Source organism: Anomaloglossus baeobatrachus, chromosome 4 (genome assembly GCF_048569485.1).
Source record: "Anomaloglossus baeobatrachus isolate aAnoBae1 chromosome 4, aAnoBae1.hap1, whole genome shotgun sequence".
In the NCBI taxonomy this organism is placed as follows: Eukaryota; Metazoa; Chordata; class Amphibia; order Anura; family Aromobatidae; genus Anomaloglossus; species Anomaloglossus baeobatrachus.
The window spans coordinates 675,137,845-675,163,769 of NC_134356.1; the positions used below are offsets into that span (position 1 = coordinate 675,137,845).

Genomic DNA, 25,925 nt, shown 5'->3' on the forward strand with positions numbered 1-25,925 from the left:
TTTACCAGAGCAACTAATCACAGAGCAGCTTCCGTTTTAGCAGAGCAACCAATTAGAGAGTAGCTTTCATTTTACCAGAGATATATTAGAAATGAAAGCTGAGTTCTCATTGGTTGCTATGGGAAACAAAGGAAACTTTACTATTAGACATTATTGATATGCGAGGGCTAAAGTGTGTTAGTAATAGTAATTAATTGATTTTAGAGGACATTTTGGAAAAATGAGTTATTTTTTTCACCATTAGACACTTACTCTATAAATTCCCTGTCTAGTTTGAAGGGGGACGTCCATTGCTGGTCTCCGCTGATGAACTTGTAATAGCATTGAGGACCATGGATGAGACCCAGCAACGAGGTGACAAAGCCATAGAGAGATCCACAAACAGCAACCGCCGCCAAGATGATGGAGACCAGCATCTATCGAAAGAGGACAGAGTCAATGGGCCCCATTCATATTCATAGGTGTAATATAAACAGGGGGTAACAGCGTATACCTTGGCAGTTTTTGGCAGCCTGTAGAAGGCCTTGGACATCAACAGCCAGACTTGCTTAAAGAAGACATGCCATTTACCATGCCTATGTGATATTTTTACCTGGTATAAATGCCGCTCTTCTCCTGATTCTGACAATGTTTTCCTTTTTTTCCTGCTCCTCTCCATTCCTGAGATGTGGCCTCCTCTTTCCTGTATATAGAGCTGGTCTTGTTTACCAAGTGGGTGTGGTCTCCAGTTCTTCTCTATGGGTGTCTTCTCGAGGTCCCTGCCCAGTTGACTAAAAAGACTAGATTCAATCAAAGGGAGAGGAGGCCATATCTCAGGAACGGAAAGGGCAGGAATGAATGAAAAACATCACCAGATTCAGGAGAACATCGACGTTTATACCAGGGAAATTAATTAATTATGGCCACTTACAGGCTGGATTTAATTGTGTTGAGGAGGGCTGGCACTGATCGGGTGATGCTGTCTGTGACGCCCTGGACTAGCCAGGGAGTCACAGATAGACCCCCGCACTACACCTGTCCCCCAAAAAGGTGTCATCAGCCAACCACATAAAACCCTAGTCACCTCCCTCAGTGCTGGATGAACACACCAGGGGGCGGAGCCAGGCGGTTGACCACACCCACCGAGGAGTTCAGAGGGTCTTAGGCAGAAAACTAAGTCAGTTCGGTTGTAGTCAGATGAGTGAAGGAGAGTGGAAGCAGGCCTGTGTAGCAGGTCTGCAGCAGTCTGACAGGTTGCCGGGGTTGGAGCCCGGGCACCTTTGGCTAGGAGGCGAATGGTGGCCTTAGCCTGCAGGAGCCGGAAAGACGGCTCAGTGGAACTGTGGTGGACCGGGACAGGGTAGTGGCCCGCCGGTACCGACCCGGGGAACCGACTCGGAAACCGGAGCACACAGGGGGGTACTCAGACCCTGAAACGAGGTCCAGAATCCACTGGACTGAGTTAATTAACTGATTACGGTCTGGACTATAGGTCCTTTCCCACCCAAGTCCCGACAGAAGACAACAGCCCACCGAGGGGGAAGAAAAGCCACCGCACAGGCAGAGAGATCCCACGGGTTAGCGTCTGCGGGCAAGAGGGCTCTCCCGACATCCACAAAGCCGGGAGTGGACTCCCGTCGCTGAAGCGCAGGCAGCCCAAATACACAACACGGTGCAGGAGAAAGGCCAAGACCACCAAACCGGGTGGGGGACCAGATGCAGCTGGCTGTGGGCACCGACCACCATCAATTTAGTTAGATCCTTGAGGAAGGGGACCGGTAACGCCCCCGAAACGCGCGTCGGATCTGGACTATTGCTCAGCTCATCTTGTGAGGTGAAGTGTAACCTAGTAGCCTCTCCCCCCTTGTGAAATTATCTAGCCTTGCATGTGGCGAATGCCCGGGCTGTTGTGGTGCCCTGGATAAGCCAGGACGTCACAGGTACTACACCAACACACTCCACACCCCAGTTAGGCACACCGAAGCCAAACACAAAATCCTTGTTGCCTTCCTCCAGGGGCTGATGTCCACACCAGGGGGTGGGCCAGGCAGTTGGTCCCGCCCACCGAGGAGTTCACAGTCCTGGAGGTGGGAAAAGAGTTCAGTTCAGTTAGGGAAGTGAAGTGGTAAAGGAGCAGACTGACGGCGTCCGGGTGTGTGGCCCGGACGGTACAGCAAGGTTGGCAGACGGTGGTGACCGTCTGCAGGAGAGGCCGATTGGAGTGAGCCGTAAGGACCGTGGACGGGCGGTGGCCCGGCGGTACCGGACCGGTGAACAAAGAGAAGCCAGCACCATCCGACAGGGCTTACGGACCCCGACAAGGCTAGGAGTCTCCGCTGAAATTGTCAAATCCGTTAGCGAAGGGAACCTCCGGGGTTTCCCAGCAGCCAAGACCCGATTGAAGGCAACAGCTCAAACCGTAAAGGGAGACACAGTCACCGCCAAGGCTACAGTTCCCAGGGCCAGAGCCTGCGGGCAAAAGGGGCTCCTTCAGCACCCATTCAAGCTGGGGAGCGGGTTACCGGTGGGAACCCATTGGAACCGTACACACTACACAGGTGCAGGGAAAGGCAGTCACCATCAACCTGCCGGGAGGAGGAACACCGCAGCCGTCTGTGGGACTTGTCCATCCAGCCGTTTGTTTTACCGGAGACATTGCATTCTTCATTGGCTGAGTGAGTACCACCGTGCCGTGCGGCACAGCGCTGCCCCCGCGACCCTGCACCTCACCAGGCCCCGTAGCCCGCCTGCCCTACATCCATACCCCTCACCGGGCCCCGGGACAACCAACCCCCCCTACCCACGGAGGGGAGAAAACAACATCCAAGCTGCTCCCTGTCACCGCTCCCGGGATCCCCGTCCAGAGCAGCGGTGGTGTCACAACCTCACCACAACCGTGGGTGGCGTCACGGACAATATCCCTAAACCCAAACCACCCCCTTTCACTCACGGGCGAGGAACGCCGCTCGAGTCCCCGGGATCCAGCCCACCGCTCGAGCCACCACCGAGCAGCAGCAGCAGCCGGACCCGAGCAGTGGGTGAGCGCAGCGTCCCCTCCTCCGACCGCGACACTGTCACTGAAGGAGCAGGAGAAGCTGCGTGTTTGTTTCAACTACCGCCCTGAGAACCAGCACGAAATAGTGCTTTGTTGGCTCTGCTCCGCTTGGTTAGGAGCGCAAATAAGGAGACCCCTGCACGGAAACGACTTTATATCTCCAGGAGGAGAAAGTATCGTGCAGTTACCCACTATATGGAAGTTTGATGCCTGAACTTGACTGCAGGTCAACTCCTATTGGAACACTTTGATGAGCTGGGGCTCTACCTCATTATCGCTATAATCCTGGAGTGCAGTATTTTCAAATTCATTTAAAGGCACTTGGAACGCTGAAATTGCTGCTTATATTCTAAGCCCCTATCACAAACTTTTTTGCTTATGGATTTGGGAAAAAAACCTCTCCAGGTATCTGAAAAATCGTGTTGCAGTGATAGATTCAATGGGCAATAAACATCATATGCCTTGAAGCACCATTTAATATATTATACTAGACTTAATAGTTGTTTTTTGCTACCGGCCGGGGCATTGCAACCAGTCCTCTGGTATTTGATTGCTGCACTATTAATTAATTACTTTTATTTTTATTTTTATTTTTTTCTATGTGGTGTATTCTTATATTGTGTTTTTTCTGTCGTATTGTGTGAATAATATTGTTGAATAAATCTGTGTCTAAAACAAGGATAGCAATAAAATATAAAATATAAACAAAAAAAACTTATCAGCTCTGTTTTGTTGAGGATTTTTTATGGTAAAAAATCCCACTTAAAATTCATTTCTGATTCCAGGCAAATTAAAGGGGATATTTTGCCTAAAACCTAGCTGCAGATTTAGTGGTTATTCGGGTCAAGCGCTAACAATTGTCTATAGACAACTTGGTATAACCTTTAGAGACTTGTGTGTGTCAATAACAGTGAGTACAATAGTGCCATCGGGCCGCGCACCGCCCTGCACCGCCCAGCTATCCCCAACGGGTCCCGGGGCCACCATCCCTGCCCAAGGAGGGGTTAACAACTTGTTGCATAAACATCTCCCCCGGGTGCCCCGTAACTGCAGCGGTGGTGTCTACCTTCACCACATCCCGTGAGTGGCGTCACGAACTCAAGCGCGGCTTCGGCCGTACACCTACCTATCCCCCACCAAAAGCGCCAGCATCCACTTTCAGAGCGAAGTGACCCCGGGTCCGGAGGCGCTCAAGCCACCCACAAACGAGCCCGGATCCGAGCGGCTCGGCTGCAGCCGAGCGACGGGCAGTACAAATCGACTCTTCTGGCGTCACAAACAGGATACTTACCTATTCACTTACCTAGTGAAGTGCGCCTTGAAGTGAAGTCAGCGGTGATCCGTTGCGAAATATTCAGAGTCCGCCATCTTTTGGCGCGAAGATTCCCTCCAGAGTCTTCTTCCCCGCAGAAAGGGCGCGAAAAACTGAAGCCCCACCCCCTGGGAACGCGGCCGTGCAGCAAAGCAAGAGGTCGAAAAGCGAGGCTGATCAGCAAAAGAAGGGAGTGCCGCGAAAAGACCAAGGGGGAGAAGCGGGAAGATGTTCGCGCCTAACCCCAACGGCGGAGTGGCGCCGGCCGCTGGAGCGGTGGCGCCCGTAGGTGTGCCCGACGATGGGAACATGGCAGCGCTCGCTCCGGCCGCAGGAGAGGGGGAGGCCGCGGCTCCGACGGTCGACCAGGTAATGACAATCTCCTTGCCCTACGTGCCCGGTGCTGACTGGCTACCCCAGTACGATGGGAAGCCTGACGCCTTGCAGGTGTTCCGGAAAAAGATATGCACGATTCTCGATTTGTACGCCATGACTGGCAAGCAGCGTGCAGCGGTAGTGCTAGGGCAGCTGACCGGCGCGGCCGAGCAGGAGGTGGAGACTTGGGCAGACGCGGACCGGGCCTCGGTAACCGCTATTTTTGATAAACTCCAATCCACCCGCGAGGACCCGCCGGTGGAAGCAGCCCGAGGACGGCCAGTCACCTGATCAACGCCCATCCCGCTTCCGTGGAAGATTGACCGCTGGCAGGTGTCTGGCCCTGGAGCGAGCCCGTTGTCCCCGGAAGCAGCCGAGCCCCAGCTAATCCAGGCCCCGGCAGTCCTCCCAGCAAAGATGTAAGTACCCGGTGACCGGAAGGAGGTCCAGCGGGCAAAGCTGGCCGCTCCCACAAACCAGGCCTCGGCTGAGGCGTCGCAGGGTTGCCACTGCAAGGCAGCACAGCAGGCCACGTCACAGCGGAGTTCCCCAGTACCGAAGGTGCCGGTCGTGGCCGGCACGGAAGAGCTCCGGCTGGGCCCGACCCCCGCGCAAAGGGAGTAGGCAGACGCTCCATATTGGGAGCGGCAGCAGCGCCAGCTGGGCCGGGAGATCGCGGCACGGGAGAAGCAGAAGGCGGAGGTGCTGGCCCGGACGATCCAGGAGAAGGACAATCTCCGCAACGCCACCTATTGGGTACGGGGCCCGACGTATGAAGGCCAGGTCCGACAGTTTGACCCCGGTGTGGATGGGGGTTCATCTTCGAGCCGGGCCTGGAGGCGGAGATCTTTGTGTCCCGAAGGGACGTCTACCCGCACCTGCCCATTGGCAATCCCGACCGGGATCTGGAGCCCGGATAGCTGGTGAGCTACACCCGGCATTGCGGGGAGAGCGGATGGTTTGCCCTCGATGTCAGGAGGAGGGTAAGCCGCAGTGCCTAGAGGCACACTCAGTCCCCTCCCCTGCCATACAGTCCTGCGGAGGACGAAGAGGAGTGTTAAAGAGGTAGCGGTTCCCGGCTACCATACTGCCCGTCCCCGTTGGGACTTTGTTTGATCCCTGTTACATACCCCGTTTTACAAAAATGAACAAGGCTGAGAACTTGCAAGCCACCCAATAACTTTTGGGCTTGTAAATAATCCCGGACCACCCTTTCAGGTCCTACAGTTCCCGGGGAGGCTGGCTGGAGGAAGGGCCTGCGGCAGAGGAGGCCGAGGTCCAGTCACCATGCAAACCAGTGACAACCCTCCGGGCCAGGGGTCCCCTGGACATGGGGCCTCTGAGAGACTGCCGGGTAAGGAACTTATTACCCGGCCCGTATGGGCAATACCCGGACCTGAACCCGATTCCTGGACTGGGGAAAAGGGGTGCTGACCTGTTTTTAGAAGCAGCATCAGGGCTAGGTTTGCTTGGGTGGGCAAATGAAAGGACCCGGTCCCATCCCGTTCCCGGTTAATAAAAGTGTTTTCTTTTATTTGTTTGCAATGGTTAAGTAACATGCCTCCCGCAAGGGAAGAAACACAAACCTACTTGATTGTAAATACTGTTATTATAATTGTACATATGTTCTCTTTTATCTTTTGCAGTTACAACAAAAATAAACGGTGGTGGTCGGACAGCCCGCGGACAGTCTGTAGTTAACCAAGGGGGAGTGTGACGCCCTGGACTTGCCAGGTAGTCACAGATAGACCCCCGCACTACACCTGTCCCCCAAAAAGGTGTCATCAGCCAACCACATAAAACCCTAGTCACCTCCCTCAGGGCTGGATGAACACACCAGGGGGTGGCCACGCCCACCGAGGAGTTCAGAGGGCCTGAGGCAGGAAACTAAGTCAGCTCAGTTGTAGTCAGATCAGTGACAGGAGTGAAGGAGAGTGGTAGCAGGCCTGTGTAGCAGATCTGCAGTAGTCTGACAGGTGTCTGGGTTGGAGCCCGGGCACCTTTGGCTAGGAGGTGAACGGTGGCCTTAGCCTGCAGGAGCCGGGAAGACAGCTTGGTGGAACCGTGGTGGACCGGGACAGGGTAGTGGCCCGCCGGTACCGACCCGGGGAACCGACTCGGAAACCGGAGCGGGGGTACTCAGACCCTGAAACGAGGTCCAGAATCCACTGGACTGAGTTAATTAACTGATTGCGGTCTGGACTATAAGTCCTTTCCCACCCAAGTCCCGACTGAAGACAACAGCCCACCGATGGGGATAGAAAGCCACCGCACAGGCAAAGAGATCCCATGGGCCAGCGTCTGCGGGCAAGAGGGCTCTCCCGACATTCACACAGCCGGGGAGCGGACTCCCGTCGCTGAAGCGCAGGCAGCCCAAATACACTACACGGTGCAGGAGAAAGGCCAAGACCACCGAACCGGGTGGGGGACCAGACGCAGCCGGCTGCGGGCACCAACCACCATCAATTTGGTTTACCAGAGACTTGTGTGTGTCAATAACAGTGAGTACAACAGTGCCATCCGGCCGCGCACCACCCTGCACTGCCCAGCTACCCCCAACGGGTCCCGGGGCCACTATCCCTGCCCACGGAGGGGTTAACAACTTGCTGCATAACATCTCCCCCGGGTGCCCCGTAACTGCAGCGGTGGTGTCTACCTTCGCCGTGGGTGGCGTCACCAACTCAAGCGCGGCTCCGGCCGTACACCTAACTAACCCCAACGAAAAGCGCCAGCATCCCCTTTCAGAGCGAAGTGACCCCGGGTTCGGAGGAGCTCGAGCCACCCACCAACGAGCCCAGATCTGAGCGGCTCGGCTGCAGCTGAGCGCGGGGCGGTACACCGTCCACCTTCTGACTGAAGTTACACCCTGCTTTCTATGTGCCCATACAGCAGCAAGCACTGCAAGACCAGTGGGCTCTAACCTGGTGTGGGGCTATCAGGTGGGGCTTATGAAAGGGGGACTAGTGTATATAAAAGTACAGGCTATGAGAGATATATTGGCACTAATCTATGACGGGAATATACTCTACAGAATGGCACTGGTCTATGAGGGTAATATATGGGTACTGACTGGCACAAGTCTATGAGAGGCATATATGGATACCGGCTGGCACAAGTCTATGAGAGGCATATATGGATACCAACTGACACAAGTCTATGAGAGGCATATATGGATACCGACTGGCACAAGTCTATGAGAGGGATATATGGATACCGACTGGCACAAGTCTATGAGAGGAATATATGGATACCGGCTGGCACATGTCTATGAGAGGCATATATGGATACCGACTGGCACAAGTCTGTGAGAGGTATATATGGATACCGGCTTGCACTAGTCTATGAGAGACATATATGGATACCAGCTGGCACAAGTCTATGAGAGACATATATGGATACCGGCTGACACAAGTCTATGAGAGACATATATGGATACCAGCTGGCACAAGTCTATGAGAAGCATATATGGATACTAGCTGACACAAGTCTATGAGAGGCATTTATGGATATCGACTGGCACAAGTCTATGAGAGGAATATATGGATACCGGCTTGCACAAGTCTATGAGAAACATATATGTAAACAGGCTGACAAGTCTATGAGAGGCATTTATGGATACCGGCTGACACAAGTCTATGAGAGACATATATGGATACCGGCTGGCACAAGTCTATGAGAGATGAGAGGCATATATGGATACCGGCTAACACAAGTCTATGAAGGCATATATGGATATCGACTGGCACAAGTCTGTGAGAAGCATATATGGATACTGGCTGGCACAAGTCTATGAGAGACATATATGGATACCGGATAACACAAGTCTATGAAGGCATATAAGGATATCGGCTGGCACAAGTCTGTGAGAAGCATATATGGATACTAGCTGGCACAAGTCGATGAGAGACATATATGGATACCAGCTGGCACAAGTCTGTGAGAAGCATATATGGATACTGGCTGGCACAAGTCTATGAGAGACATATATGGATACCAGCTGGCACAAGTCTATGAGAGACATATATGGATACCAGCTGGCACAAGTCTATGAGAGACATATATGGATACCGGCTAACACAAGTCTACGAGAGACATATATGGATACTGGCTGACACAAGTCTATGAGAGGCATTTATGGATACTAGCTAACACAAGTCTATGAGAGGCATTTATGGATACCGACTGGCACAAGTCTATGAGAGGCATATATGGATACCGGCTTGCACAAGTCTATGAGAAACATATACGTAAACCGGCTGACAAGTCTATGAGAGGCATTTATGGATACCGGCTGACACAAGTCTATGAGAGGCATATATGGATACTGGCTGGCACAAGTCTATGAGAGGTATATATGGATACCGGCTGGCACAAGTCTGTGAGAAGCATAAATGGATACCGGCTGGCACAAGTCTATGAGAGACATATATGGATACCAGCTGGCACAAGTCTGTGAGAAGCATATATGGATACTGACTGGCACAAGTCTATGAGAGACATATATGGATACTAGCTGGCACAAGTCTATGAGAGACATATATGGATACCAGCTGGCACAAGTCTATGAGAGACATATATGGATACCAGCTGGCACAAGTCTGTGAGAAGCATATATGTATACCAGCTGGCACAAGTCTATGAGAAACATATATGGATACTGGCTGGCACAAGTCTATGAGAGACATATATGGATACCGGCTGGCACAAGTCTATGAGAGACATATATGGATACCAGCTGGCACAAGTCTGTGAGAAGCATATATAGATACCAGCTGGCACAAGTCTGTGAGAAGCATATATGGATACTGGCTGGCACAAGTCTATGAGAGACATATATGGATACCAGCTGGCACAAGTCTATGAGAGACATATATGGATACCAGCTGGCACAAGTCTATCAGAGACATATATGGATACCAGCTGGCACAAGTCTATGAGAGACATATATGGATACCAGCTGGCACAAGTCTGTGAGAAGCATATATGGATACTGGCTGGCACAAGTCTATGAGAGACATATATGGATACTGGCTGGCACAAGTCTATGATAGACATATATGGATACCAGCTGGCACAAGTCTATGAGAGACATATATGGATACCGGCTGGCACAAGTCTATGAGAGCATATATGGATACCGGCTGGCACAAGTCTATGAGAGACATATATGGATACTAGCTGGCACAAGTCTATGAGAGACATATATGGATACCAGCTGGCACAAGTCTATGAGAGACATATATGGATACTGGCTGGCACAAGTCTATGAGAAGTATATCTGGATGCTGGCTGGCACAAGTCTGTGAGAAGCATATATGGATACTAGCTGGCACAAGTGTATGAGAGACATATATGGATACTGGCTGGCACAAGTCTATGAGAGACATATATGGATACCAGATGGCACAAGTCTATGAAAGACATATATGGATACCAGCTGGCACAAGTCTATGAGAGACATATATGGATACCGGCTGGCACAAGTCTATGAGAGGTATATATGGATACTGGCTGGCAGAAGTCTGTGAGAAGCATATATGAATATCGGCTGGCACAAGTCTATGAGAAGCATATATGGATACCGGCTGGCACAAGTCTATGAGAGGCATATATGGATACTGGCTGGCACAAGTCTGTGAGAAGCATATATGGATACCGGCTGGCACAAGTCTATGAGAGGCATATATGGATACCGACTGGCACAAGTCTATGAGAGGGATATATGGATACTGGCTGGCAGAAGTCTGTGAGAAGCATATATGAATATCGGCTGGCACAAGTCTATGAGAGGCATATATGGATACCGGCTGGCACAAGTCTGTGAGAAGCATATATGGATACCGGCTGGCACAAGTCTATGAGAGGCATATATGGATACCGACTGGCACAAGTCTGTGAGAAGCATATATGGATACCGGCTGGCACAAGTCTATGAAAGACATATATGGATACCAGCTGGCACAAGTCTATGAGAGACATATATGGATACCAGCTGGCACAAGTCTATGAAAGACATATATGGATACCGGCTGGCACAAGTCTATGAGAGACATATATGGATACCGGCTGGCACTACACTTTGTTATATCAAGGTACTAGGCTCTGCGAGGATAGGATTTAGTTTTCTTATTCGCACATGCTGGCACTAGCCATACTGCAGACCAGTGCTCAGTACTATGAAAGACCCTAATAATTGGGAGGTTTGTTGGAGATCTTACATTGGGGCCCATGAGCTTCAAGTTACATCACTGGTCCCTAGTGGTATATACAGATGGGTAACTTGAAGCTTGTGGGCCCCAATGCAAAATCTCCAACAGGGCCCCCAATTATCACATGTCTTTAATATTGGTAGTCTTTTTACAAGGGCAAAAGGACCTTTTGGCCCTCTGGGGACATGAGGGGGTCACATCCTTGGCAACCAAATTGATGGGCTTATTGAGAGAGCATCATCTTCCTCATTGTTTTACGGCTCCACAGCCTCTCTAGTGGCAGCACCTGGAATTGCAGCTCAGTCCCATTCGCTGGTGGATTGAGCTTCTCTGAGTTGCCATACGAGGCCCTGCCATACTAGAAGCATAGTGCTGTACCTGGCCCTAGAGGCCTCCTCCATCAGCTGTTGTACCCCAATGGCCTATCCTAAGAATACGTCACTATATCAGACCTGGAAAAAACGTAACCCAAAAATATCTGATGGGTTTGTCCTCAGCTGAACCTATGATGGGGCTTCATTTCATGTTTGTACTCGGGTCCAAAACACGATCCTTCAGTGCCTTTGAAGACCACCCCAATCCAAGATATGACTTTTAGGCACATTGGGTCCCTCCGAGGGAGTATTTCTAACCATTTACACTACAGTGTTCATCTATATTGATGTGAGTAACCCCCAGCGGCACACAAGCGGCTTCAAATGGAGTGGTCCTCTGATGGACCTCATTGGCTTTGTTGTGACAAGGCTGTGAAGCTAGTCAGCACTTGGGATTACCAGAGATCTTTTGAAGGACCCACCAAACCTCACATTAATCAACTTCTTGGATGATATTGTGGCGCCCTGGACTAGCCAGGTCGTCACAGGTAACACTCACACACAAACACCCCCACTAGACAGTAACATTAGCCAAACAGAAACCCTTGTTGCCTCCCTCCAGGGTCTGATGTCCACACCAGGTGGGGCGGAGCCAGGCGGTTGGCCCCATCCACCGAGGAGTTCACAGGCCTGGAGGCGGGAAAATTGTCAGTTAGAAGTTAGAGAGTGGAGGAGGTTGAAGTGAGAGGAGCAAGCACTTGAGTGTCTGGGTTTGTGGCCCAGGCACTGACAATGCCGGCAATAGTCAAATCCGAGTGTGACCGGAACCCCAGGGGTTTCCTAACAGCCAAAGACCCGATAGAAGGCAACCGCCCACACCGTGAAGGTATACAGCTACCGCCTAAGGCTAGAGACCCAAGGGCCAGCGCCTGCGGGTAAACGGGCTCCTCCAGCATCCATACACCGGGAAGCGGACTACCGTTGGGGATCCATAGTAGTCAACCAAGTACATCAAGGTGCAGGGAAAGACAGCCGCCATCACCTGTCCGGGGAGAGAGACACTGCAGCCGGCTGCGGGACCCGTCCATCCGGCTGTTTGGTTTACCGAGGACTTTGTGCATCTCTTACTGAGTGAGTACACCCGTGCCATCCGGCACCGCGCCGCGCTGTCCCTGCAACCCTGCACCTCACCAACCCTGCCTCCCCGTCACATCACCGGGCCCCGGGACCACTGACCGCTACCCACGGAGGGGGAAAACAACATCCCAGCTGCTCCCTACCATCACTCCCGTGATCCCTGTCACCAGCAGCGGTCGTGCCCATCTTCACCACGACCCGTGGGTGGCGTCACGGACTAAATCCCCCAAACCAACCATCCTTTTCACTCATGGGCGAGGAGCGCCGCTCGAGTCCCCGGATCCGGCCCACCGCTCGAGCCATCGAGCAGCAGCAGCGCCGGACCCGAGCGTTAGCGAGCGCGCAGCGGCGGCGGCATCCTTCCCGCCCGCGACAACATCAGCGAGTTCCACCGAATCTCAGGATTTCGTGGCTGGTTCCTTGATGTTCCTTGGGGTTTCCGTAACCTGATTTGTAGACTTATTCATACGCGTCACCTTACAACAATGTCCGATCATGGCCCACAGTGGTAATGTCACTAAACCAACGAACAACCATTGGGAAAAACTGGCTAAGATTCCACAATGGGGCCTTTAGGGTTGTTTTTGGTTCTTTGGTAACATCGTGATCTTACCCCACATCGATTGTTACATTTCCCTCGTCGTCCAGTGAACTGGATGCAAATGGCAGAAATTATGACCTAGGAGAAGAGAATATTGTCAGTGAGGTCGGAGTACGGTGGATTTATATGACTCAAGTGTCCAATTCTTCCTCATTTATGGGTGTTTACCAACTGTCCGGGATTTCCCATAACACATGGGCTGAAGTGGGCCAGGATTACGTACTCCTCGCCCATTCGTGGGTGTGCCGGTGCCGTCCCGGGGCTTGTACATACCCAGAAATCATGGTAACTATGTTTATACTCAGGGTTAATCTCATTAGTGACATTCACTGATAACGTCCTGATTATCGTATTGAAATGCACTGTAGTTGGGTGCAGTCCACCTCATAATGGCTGATAACAGAGAATACTGATAATAGAGAGGGGCTGATAACATAAGATATAACAGACATGTACACAGTGTGCAGAATGGAAAGTGATATGGAAAGATCTAGGGGTCAGTGAAGGTGTAGAAGTGATCCGAGCCTCCCGACCATCAGCTGTTCTGCTCTTACAGTAAAGAAGCCTTCCTATGCTCGCTAGGGAAGCCTTTATTCTGTTTGCATGGGGAACAGACTACACCAAAGACACACATTTTTATTTTAAGTTTGCACCCTTCCTTCCATCTTTCGTCGAAAGGTCATAAACAGTTGTATTAAAAGTAGGACCCTGGTAACAAGCAAAGTATAACCTTTCCTGCTTGATAGTTTTAAGACAAATGTCAGACAACATAATACTGCCACATAGTGCTACAATAATTGTGCACACATAACAGTGCCCAAATGATATGCAACATCCAAATAATATTCCCATAAAGATGCCACATAATACTCCATAAAGTGTCCAAATGATATACAATATGACATCCATGTAATACGCGTTTAAAGTCCCCATAATACCGCTATATCCTTACCAGATCCAAATAATATTCAGTATTGAAATATTATTCTCTTAAAGAGCCCACATAAAACTGCCAAACTGTGCTAAAGTGATATACAGCATACCAATAATACTTAAAAAACCAATACAATACTGCCATTGTGCGCAAATAATATACAGCATAATATACAAATAAATTTATTTTAAAGAGCCCGCATAAAACTGCCAAACTCTGCCCAAGTGATATACAGCATACCAATAATACTTAAAAAACCAATACAATACTGCCATTGTGCCCAAATAATATACAGCATAACATACAAATAAATTTATTTTAAAGAGCCCATTTAATACTGCCATATACTGCCCATACAATAGTCGGCACCCAAATAACTTTTCATGCAAATCCTATACTGTATAACATCAAAGTAGTACTCCCTTAAAGATCCCATATAATACTACCATATTGTGCCCCAATGATATACAACATAACATCCAAATAAAGTCCTGTTAAAGAGCCCATATAATACTGACATACACTGCCCAAATAATAGCAAAATAACTCTTCATGAGCCTACAGAATACTGCCATACAGTGTGCAAATTCTATACTGTATAACATCAAAGTAATACTCCCTTAAAAATGCAATATAATACTACTATATTATGCTCAAATGATTGTAATAACATTCTCATGAAGAATCCATGTATTCCTGCATGCAAAAATATTCTCCTAATGAACCTCCATAATACCGCCATACTATAAACAGCATCTAAACAACACTCAATGAATGTACATAATACGGACATATAGTGCCTAAATGATATGGAGTACCCAAATAATACTGTCTGAAATAACCCACATAATACCACCATAAGATAACCAGCATCCAAATAATACTCTCCCAATGAACCTACATAATATTGCCATATAATAGCCAAATATTATACAACATTTAAAACATACTCTATATATATCACCTGAAACATATTGCCATATAGATCCCTCATAATACAGCCCTATAATATCCAAAAAATATACAGAATCCAAAAAAATACTTGTATTGAACCTATATAGTAGTGCTTAAATAATACCGTATCCAAATAATAATGTGATATAGAACTCAAATAATACTACCATATAGTGCCCAAATAATACCGTATCCAAAATAATAATGTGATATATAACTCAAATAATACCTCCATATAGTGCCCAAATAATACCGTATCCAAATAATAATGTGTTTATAGAACTCAAATAATACCGCCATATAGTGCCCAAATAATACCGTATCCAAATAATAATGTTTATAGAACACAAATAATATGGCCATATAGTGCCCAAATAATACCGTATCCAAATAATAATGTGATATAGAACTCAAATAATACCGCCATATAGTTCCCAAATAATACGGTATCCAAATAATAATGTTTATAGAACTCAAATAATACCGCCATATAGTGCCCAAATAATACCGTATCCAAATAATAATGTTTATAGAACTCAAATAATACCGCCATATAGTTCCCAAATAATACCGTATCCAAATAATAATGTTTATAGAACACAAATAATATGGCCATATAATACCCAAATGATATAAAGCATCCAATTCTTAAAGAACCAGCATAATACTGTACCTAAATAATATACTGCACCCTTTCTTTAAAGATCTCACATAATACTGCCATATAGTGACCACAAATTACTGCAATTTCATTCAAAATTAATGCTGCCATATGTCGCTAAATAATACTGGGCAATCTTAGCTCACTTGTATCTCTAGGGTGCGGTAGTGATGTTGATGTTGAGGGTACATGCATGTATAGACATTCCTCCAGCAATCCAACCTATCCCCCATTCTTTACCCCCCATCACTTACCAGAAGTCCACTTCCAAAAAACCCTCCGAGATACAGCACTTCAGGCGTCAGCTTCTTCTTGGGGTCACTCACCGCCTCCGTGGTCCAACCAGGGAAGAGCAGCAATATATTACAGATGATGCACAGGGCGGAGAACGGGTACAGGGAGACCCCGATAAATTTAGAGCAGCCTCCTGTGCACATGGCTATAGAGGGAGAGGGGATCAATGTGACGGGAGACCCCAGAGACGGGAGAGAGGAGACCTCAGCGAGGAATGGGAGCTTCTCCACTGATAGCCGCTTCCTTATTGCCTTGAGACAATTGCATAAAACTGTGAAGTTTGGACCCAACGTTCTCCAGAAAGAGATAATACACAGCAATTGGAGAGGTTGGAACTACAGATCACAGCATGCACTATGGTTATGATACCTACACTATATGGGCAAGAGTATGTGCCCCCTCCACACAAGTGTCATGCCTCGGGACTCCAAATAGTGACTTTGTGCAGCGTGGTCAGTTTCCTTAGATGCTGAGCCACAGCATGGTCACTCCCTGTCCAAATGCTGATGGTATTTTACTTGAGCTTCTATCCTTCTGGTTTATGGCTATCAACTATTCTCACTTGCTCATTTTCTCTGTCCTATCACATCCCGGGCGGGGCCATATAATAGCATTCTCTGCTGGCTATATAATCTATGTGGATTAATGCTGAGGAGTTCCAGCACTGCAGATTTAGGCAGAGAGCAGTGTTGTCTTCTTTGTGTATTCTCTTTTGCCTTTCCTACACCTCTTTTGTTTTCTGTTAGGTTGTTAGGAGTTTACCCCTTCTTGCTTTTATTATGTTTCATTTGTCCATTTGTGCACATTTTATGTTCAAGTTTTATGTACTTGGGTCCTTGTCTATCGTTGCATGCTTACCCTTTCTTTATTTGCAGTGTCCGTAACCTTCCCTCTGGTTTCTCCAGAGGTTTGAGGCACATCTCAATGGTCTGGTCGGTCCCTGTCCAAATGCTTTTGATATTTTACTTTTGATTTTATCCTTTTGGTTTGTGGTTATCAAGTATTGTCACTTGCTCATTCTCTCTGTCCTATCACATCCCGGGTGGGGCTATTCATACTTTCCATATAATAGCATTCTCTGTTGGATTAATGCTAAGGCCTTCCAGTCCTGCAGCTAAGGGATTTAGGCAGAGAGCAGTGCTGCTTTTTTGTGTTTTCTCCTTTGCCTTTCCTACACCTCTTTTGTGTTCTGTTAGGTTGTTAGGCATTTTCCCTTGCTTACATTTATTATGTTTCCTTTGTCCATTTGGGTACATCTTCTTTACACACCTTAGGTCTTTGTCTGTCTCTGCACACTTACGCTATCTATATTTGTAGTGTCCATAACCTTCCCTCTGGTTCCTCAGGAGGTTTGAGACACAACTCAATGGCCTGGTCGGTCCAAGGCCAAATGCTGATGGTATTTTACTTTTGATTCTATCCTTCTGGTTTGTTGTTATCAAGTATTGTCACTTGCCCATTTTCTCTGTCCTATCACATCTTGGATGGGGCTATTCATACTCTCCACATAATAGCATTTTCTGCTGGTTATATAATCTATTGTTTATTAATGTTCAGGAGTTTCAGCACTGCAGCTAAGGGATTTAGGCAGAGACCAGTGTTGCTTTTTTGTGTTTTCTCTTTTGCCTTTCCTGCATCTCTTTTGTTTTCTGTTAGGGTGTTAGGAGTTTACCCCTTCTTGCTTTTATTATGTTTCCTTTGTCCATTTGTGCACGTTTTATGTTTCCACACCTTGGGTCCTTGTCTATTGCTGCACGCTTACCCTACCTTTATTTTTAGTGTCCGTAACTTTCCCTCTGGTTCCTCAGGAGGTTTGAGACACAACTCAATGGCCTGGTCGGTCCCAGGCCAAATGCTTTTTGGTATTTTACTTTTGCTTCTATCCTTTTGGTTTATGGTTATCAAGTATTCTCACTTGCTCATTTTCTCTGTCCTATCACATCCCGGGTGGGGCTATTCATACTCTCCATATAATAGCATTCTCTGTTGGATTAATGCTAGGGCATTCCAGTCCTGCAGCTAAGGGATTTAGACAGAGAGCAGTGCTGCTTTTTTGTGTTTTCTCCTTTGCCTTTCCTACACCTCTTTTGTGTTCTGTTAGGTTGTTAGGCATTTTCCCTTGCTTACATTTATTATGTTTCCTTTGTCCATATGTGTACATCTTCTTTACACACCTTAGGTCTTTGTCTGTCTCTGCACACTTACGCTATCTTTATTTGTAGTGTCCATAACCTTCCCTCTGGTTCCTCAGGAGGTTTGAGACACAACTCAATGGCCTGGTCGGTCCAAGGCCAAATGCTGATGGTATTTTACTTTTGATTCCATCCTTCTGGTTTGTTGTTATCAAGTATTGTCACTTGCCCATTTTCTCTGTTCTATCACATCCCGGGTGGGGCTATTCATACTCTCCATATAATAGTATTCTCTGTTGGATTAATGCTAGGGCATTCCAGTCCTGCAGCTAAGGGATTTAGGCAGAGAGCAGTGCTGCTTTTTTGTGTTTTCTCCTTTGCCTTTCCTACACCTCTTTTGTGTTCTGTTAGGTTGTTAGGCATTTTCCCTTGCTTACATTTATTATGTTTCCTTTGTCCATATGTGTACATCTTCTTTACACACCTTAGGTCTTTGTCTGTCTCTGCACACTTACGCTATCTATCTTTATTTGTAGTGTCCATAACCTTCCCTCTGGTTCCTCAGGAGGTTTGAGACACAACTCAATGGCCTGGTCGGTCCAAGGCCAAATGCTGATGGTATTTTACTTTTGCATCTATCCTTTTGGTTTGTGGTTATCAAGTATTCTCACTTGCTCATTTTGTCTGTCCTATCACATCCCGGGTGGGGCTACTCATACTCTCCATATAATAGCATTCTCTGCTGGCTATATAATCTATGTGGATCAATGCTAAGGAATTTGAGAACTACAGTTAAGGGATTTAGGCAGAGACCAGTGATGCCTTCTTTGGTGTTTTCTCTTTTGCCTTTCCTGCACCTCTTTTATTTTCTGTTAGGTTTTTAGGAGTTTACCCCTTCTTGCTTTTATTATGTTTCCTTTGTCCATTTGTGCACGTTTTATGTTTCCACACCTTGTCTATCATTGCATGCTTCACCTTCCTTTCTTTGTAGTGTCTGTAACCTTCCCTCTGGTTCCTCAGGAGGTTTGAGACACAACTCAATGGCCTGGTCAGTCCCAGTCCAAATGCTTTTGGTATTTTACTTTTGCTTCTATCCTTTTGGTTTATGGTTATCAAGTATTCTCACATATTCATTTTTTCTGTCCTATCACATCTTGGGTGGGGCTATTCATGCTCTCCATATAATAGCATTTTTTTCTGGCTATATTTCTATGTAGATCAATGCTCAGGAGTTCCAGGCCTACAGCTAAGGGATTTAGGTAGAGACCAGTGTTGTTTTCTTTCTTTGTGTTTTCTCTTTTGCCTTTCCTATACCTCTTTTGTTTTCTGTTAGGTTGTTAGTTTACCCTTGCTTGCATTTATTATATTTCCTTTTCCATTTGTGCACATTTAATGTTTCCATCTTGGGGTCTTGTCTATCTCTGCAAGCTTACCCTACCTTTATTTGTAGTGTCTGTAACCTTTCCTCTGGTTTCTCAGGAGGTTTGAGACACAACTCTATGGCCTTTCAGGGAAAGAGGCCCAAGTTGTGGGTTTCTATTGTGCGGATACTAGTTTGTACAAAAATCAGTAAGCTACAGGTGTGGCTGTAGTGAGATAGGTAATATTACCTCTTTACCCGTGTAGAAATACGTACGTGCATAAAAAAGGCAAAGAAACCAAACCACAGATGTCCATAAATTTAGTGATGTGTAATAATGAGAAAATACATAGGGAAACAATATAGAAGACAAGAAGAAAGAGAGGTGTATAAGCCATGGAAAGTTATGACATCAGCTGAAATTTACCAGTAATTAGAAAGCAGTCCTGCCACTTAGTGAAAAATAATTTCAGCTGGTTCAACTGATGGGCTATAAAAAGGTGTCTCACATCAAAGGTGCCACACAAGAAACATCTCATGCTGGGTAAAACCAGTGAGCTATCTCAAGACCTTGGGACCTTATTGTTGAAAAACATACTGGTATTGGTTACAGAAGAATTTCTAAACTACTGTTGGGGCCATAATGCTGATGTGGATAGAAAATAATTTTACCACAACTACAGTGGGTACGGAAAGTATTCAGACCTCTTTAAATTTTTCACTCTTTGTTTCATTGCAGCCATTTGGTAATTTCAAAAAAGTTCATTTTTTTTCTCATTAATGTACACTCTGCACCCATCCTCCATCTTGACAGAAAAAAACAGAAATGTATAAGTTTTTGCCGATTTTTAAAAAAAGAAAAACTGAAATATCACATGGTCAGACCCTTTGCTCAGTATTGAGTAGAAGCCCCTTTTGAGCTAGTACAGCCACGAGTCTTCTTAGGAATGATGCAACAAATTTTTCACCCCTGGATTTGGGGATCTTCTGCCAATCTTCTTGCAGATCCTCTCCAGTTCCGTCAGGTTTGATGGTGAACGTTGGTGGACGGCATTTTCAGGTTTCTCCAGAGATGCTCAATTGGGTTTAGGTCAGGGTCTGGCTGGGCCGGTCAAGAATGGTCACAGAGTTGTTCTGAAGCCACTCCTTTGTTATTTTAGCTTTGTACTTAGGGTCATTGTCTTGTTGGAAGATGAACCTTCGGCCCAGTCTGAGGTCCAAAGCATTCTGGAAGAGGTTTTTTTCCAGGATATCTATGTATTTGGCCGCATTCATCTGTCCTTCAATGTCAACCAGTCGTCCTGTCCCTGCCCCATAGCATGATGCTGCCACCACCATGTCTCACTGTGAGGATTGTATTGGGCATGTGATGAGCAGTGCCTGGTTTTCTCCACACATACCGCTTAGAATTATCACCAAAAAGTTCTATCTTCGTCTAATCAGACCAGAGAATCTCATTTCTCATAGTCTGGGAGTCCTTCATGTGGTTTTTTGCAAACTCTGTGCGGGCTTTCATATGTCTTGCACAGAGGAGAGGCTTCCGTCAGGCCACTCTGCCATAAAGGCCTGGCTGGAGGAGGGCTGCAGTGATAGTTGACTTTGTGGAAGTTTCTCCCATCTCCCTACTGCATCTTTGGAGCTCAGCCACAGTGATCTTGGGGTTCTTCTTTACCTCTCTCACCAAGGCTCTTCTCCCATGATTGCTCAGTTTGGCTTGACGGCCAGGTCTAGGAAGAGTTCTGGTGGTCCCAAAATTCTTCCATTTAAGGATTATGGAGGCCACTGTGCTCTTAGGAACCTTGAGTACTGCAGAAATTCTTTTGTAACCTTGGCCAGATCTGTGCCATATCACAATTCTGTCTCTGAGCTCCTTGGGAAGTTCCTTTGACCTCATGATTCTCATTTGGTGTGACATGCAGTGTGAGCTGTGAGGTCTTATCTAGACAGGTGTGCGCCTTTCCAAATCAAGTCCTATCAGTTTAATTAAACACAGCTGGACTCCAATGAAGGAGTAGAACCATCTCAAGGAGGATCACAAGGAAATGGACAGCATGTGACTTAAATATGAGTGTCTGAGCAAAGGGGCTGAATACTTATGACCATGTGATATTTCAGTTTTTCTTGATTAATAAGTTACCAAAAATTTCTAGATTTGTTTTTTTTCTGTCAAGATGGGGGATGGGTGCAGAATGTACATTAATGAGAAAAAAAAAGAACTTTTTTGAATTTACCAAATGGCTGCAATGAAACAAAGAGTGAAAAATTCAAAGGGGTCAGAATACTTTCCGTACCCAGTGTGCTGACTGCAATATTTCAGACAGAGTAGCGAAAAGAAGGATCAGAAGATTTGTCCAAGAGCCAAGGACCACCTGTGGAGAGCTACAAAAAGACCTGGAATCAGCAGGTTCAATTGTTTTAAAGAAAACAATAAGTAATGTGCTCAACCTCCAAGACCTGTATGCACGCGCACCACGCAAGACCGCATTGCTGAACAAAAAGCAGATTCAAGAGCATTTAAAGTTTGCTCAACAACATGTATACAAGCCTGTGAAATATTGGGAGACCAGGGGTATTATGATTGCAGTCGCAGGGATCTCGACTGCGACCAGGCCCGGAGGTACAGGGCCGGTTTCAGCTGGATATACATCAGAGGATGCACTTCCATCTGAAATGTATCACAGCACAGAGACTCATTGGGTTCCTGCACTGCAATGTGCCGGCCGCCGATTAATTATATCAATATTCACTCCTCGCCCATGCCCATTATTTCGCCCACCTCTTTGCATTGAAGATGGTGGTGGTAGGCTGTATTATGTGCTTGGGAAGCAGTGAATATTCATGTTCTTTAATATTCATGTTCTTTAATAGTAGAACATACTATACTATACTATACTGTATGTCGCCAATCCTAGTATATTTGTCCCCCATCATGGGCCCATCCTGATATATATGTCCTCCATCCTGCTATATATGTCCCACATCATACTATATATATCCCCATCATGGGCCCATCCTGATATATATGTCCTCCATCCTACTATATATGTCCCACATCATACTATATATATCCCTATCATGGGCCCATCCTGGTATATATCTCCCACATCATACTATATATATCCCCATCATTGGCCTATCCTGGTATATATGCCTCCCGTTATACCGTACACATAAAAAATAAACAATTCTACTCACCTTCCCTCCACTCCCCCTGTGCATGGTATCCTCTTTTGATGCCGATAACTGACTTTGAATATTCACTGCTCCCCACTCCCATAAACCCCCCCATCTCTTGGCACCAGTTTCAGTGCCAAGAGGTGGGTGGGATTATGGGTGTGGAGAGCAGTGAATATTAATTTTCTTTAATAGGTGTCATATGTATTTACCCCAGCCACCAGATTCCTGCAGTGGTGAACCTGCCACTGCCTCCTGTGACCTGCCCCCCCCAACCACGAGCCAGGTACATCCAGACTATAAGACGCACTTCCCATTTTCCTCCCAAATTTTGGGGAAAAAAGTATGTCCAAAAAATATTGTATATATTAGATCACTGTTGTGTACCATACACCTCAGGAATCCATCTTTACCCCTGAGGAAGCTGCCTTTATTCCTGAGAATTTTCCCCCTTAGGAAGCTATGTTCACCCTCGAGGAAGCCATTTTTAACCCTGATGAAGTAATCTTCACCCCTGAGGAATCCATCTTTACCCCTATGAAAGCTATCATAATCCCAGACATCTTTATTCCTGCTCATGATGTATTTCCCCCCTTAGATAGCTATCTTCACCCCCGAGAAAGCTATCTTTACCCTGATGAAGTCATCTTCACCCCTGAGGAAGCCATCTGTATATATAAAATCCAGAAAATCACCGCGTCTGATAAGTATTTGGTCAATAACAAAAGTTCACCTCAATATTTTGTTCTATATCCTTTGTTGGCAATGACAGAGGTCAAACGTTTTCTGTAAGTCTTCACAAGGTTGGCCCACACGGTTGGTGGTATGTTGGCCCATTCCTCCATGCAGATCTCCTCTAGAGCAGTGATGTTTTGGGCCTGTCGCTGGGCAACACGGACTTTCAACTCCCTCCAAAGGTTTTCTATGGGGTTGATATCTGGAGTCTGGCTAGGCCACTCCAGGACCTTCATATGATTCTTATGAAGCCACTCCTTCATTGCCCTGGTGGTAAGCTTGGAATCATTATCATGCTGAAAGACCCAGCCTCGTTTCATCTTCAATGTTCTTGCTGATGAAAGGAGGTTTGCACTCAAAATCGCCTGATATATGGCCCCATTCATTCCTTCATGTACACAGATCAGTTGTCCTGGTCCCTTTGCAGAAAAAACAGCCCCAAAGCATGATGTTGCCACCCCCATGCTTCACAGTAGGTATGGTGTTCTTTGGATGCAACTCAGCATTCCATCTCCTCCTAACATGACGAGTTGTATTTCTACCAAACAGTATTTCTTTGGTTTCAACAAACCATATGACATTCTCCCAATACTCTTCTGGAGAATCCAAATGCTCTCTAGCAAACTTCAGACGGGCTTAGACATGTACTGACTTAAGCAGGGGGACACGCGTGGCACTGCAGGCTCTGAGTCACTGGCGGTGTAATGTGTTACTAATGGTAGCCTTTGTTGCGGTGGTCCTAGCTCTATGCAGGTCATTCACTAAGGTCCCCCTGTGTGATTTTGGGATTTTTGGTCACCATTCTTGTGATCACTTTGACCCCACAGGATGAGATCTTGTGTGAAGTCCCAGATCGAGGGTGATTATCATTGGTCTTGTGTGTCTTCCATTTTCTTATTATTGCTCCCACAGTTGATTTCATCACACCAAGCTGCTTGCCTATTGCAGATTCAGTCTTCCCAGCCTGGTGCAGGGCTACAATTTTTTTTCTGGTGTCCTTCAACAGCTCTTTGGTCTTCACCATAGTGGCGTTTGGAGTGTGACTGTTTGAGGTTGTGTATAGGTGTCATTTATACTGATAAGTTCAAACAGGAGCCATTATTACAGGTAATGAGTGGAGGACAGAGGAGCCTCTTACAGAAGAAGTTACAGGTCTGTGAGAGACAGAAATCTTGCATGTTTTAGGTGACTAAATACTTATTTTCCACCATAATCTGCAAATAAAATCTTGCCAAATCAGACGCCGTGATTTTCTGGATTTACAGTATATAGTACAGTGTGTGGGGTGGTCTCATCAGCTGTATCATGGTCAGAGACTTTTGGGCTCTTGATGTTTTGTTAGTTGATTTTATGTGCAGTTATTCCTACTCTTTTATTGTTTTTTTCCCTTGGTTTTGTAATGAGGCATAACATTTCCTACCTTTTCATGCGCTGCCAGCAAAGTGTTTATTATCCTTTTCCTTTTGTTGGTTTATGGTCTCAGGCCGCACTTTGGTCTTCCTCCCTAGTCCTGCCCCTTGTGCAGATCAATGACTACAGTGTGATAGATCAGTGTCTGACGTCGCAGGTTCTAGGTGTGTCATGTATCATCTCACATTCCAGAACTTCTCCTCCTAGATTAGTAGATCATGTTGTCCTGACATAGCCATAGGGGGCATCAACATCCAGAGGGTCTCTACGCTCTACAGTCACATGTTGATGCTCCAAGACCAGTAGAGCCCCTTAAGTTTCGGAGTTATATACAGGATTTTTTTCACTCCACTGTGACTATTTTTTTGTTAACATTTGAGAGACTCTTGTAAGAGATCAGCATAAATCAGACTCTGGCTCTGGTATTGCAGCTGTGCATGTTTTACTCTGAAACGCTGCGATGTGAAAAGATGGCCGGGACTGTTGGCTTTAGATGACTAGTCTGAGACAGGTCCCTGGTGGCATCTTGCAGCCCTGATTCCTTTGACAAAGAGGTCTCTCCCTACATATTCGTGGCGACCCTAAGGCTTCCGACGCCACAGGGTATTGCATCTGATTTAAGGTGCAATACTCATCTCGGGTAAGGAAGAGGTTAACCACTGGTTTTCACTCACAAAACACACACAGCTCAGGTGCTTTCCCGCTGCAACTGGGCTAAAGGTGGTCACCATAACAACGGGTTTTCCCAGCCACTATTGAGTCATCAGGTAGGTGGGGGCAGCACAGGGGAAGTGAGACAACACTGTTGTGAATGTTAGTTATGTCTTGGCTGCTGGGAGGCTCCCTCTGGTGGCCAGGAAGGGTTTGGACTTGGACCAGGTGTGTTGTGCAGTGGGTGTTTCCTTTCCTAACTCTCTGCTTATTTAAGTCCTGGTCTGATTGCAGGCTGTTGCCGGATGTCAGTTGTTATTTGTATCTCTAGCCTGCTTAATCCTGCGCTACACCACATCCACTCCAGATAAGTGCTTGCTCTTTATTTATTGTCTGGTTCTTTTGCTTATCTGGGTTTGTCATGTGTTGTGGTTGGTTTCAGTTTATTTCCTTCCAGGGATTTTCCCCCTCAGTGGATTGTTGAGGAACTCCCTGCAGTTCTGTGTGGAGTATAGCTCCTTTGGGTCCATGTGTTTGTGGCTTGTTGAATTTGTTATAATTCTTGTTTTCTGTTCATTGGTATGACAAGGGCACCTGGTATAGGACGGAGTTCAGATCGTGCGATCTGAGGGCCTTTA

General features: G+C 46.8%; 1 protein-coding gene across 2 annotated transcripts in view; it reads right to left on the reverse strand.

Moving 5' to 3' along the window:
- LOC142302105 (transmembrane 4 L6 family member 5-like) overlaps positions 1 to 16,058 on the reverse strand; it is a 29,310-nt gene extending 13,252 nt beyond the window's left edge. For both annotated transcript variants that reach the window (XM_075343191.1, XM_075343192.1), the window contains exons 1-3: positions 15,786 to 16,058; positions 12,995 to 13,060; positions 253 to 416 (exon numbers count right to left, since the gene is read on the reverse strand). In XM_075343191.1, coding sequence (XP_075199306.1) covers positions 253 to 416; positions 12,995 to 13,060; positions 15,786 to 15,968 — 413 coding nt within the window. In that variant the 5' untranslated portion in view covers positions 15,969 to 16,058. The remainder of the gene's footprint in view (positions 1 to 252; positions 417 to 12,994; positions 13,061 to 15,785) is intronic.
- Positions 16,059 to 25,925: the final 9,867 nt, after the last annotated feature.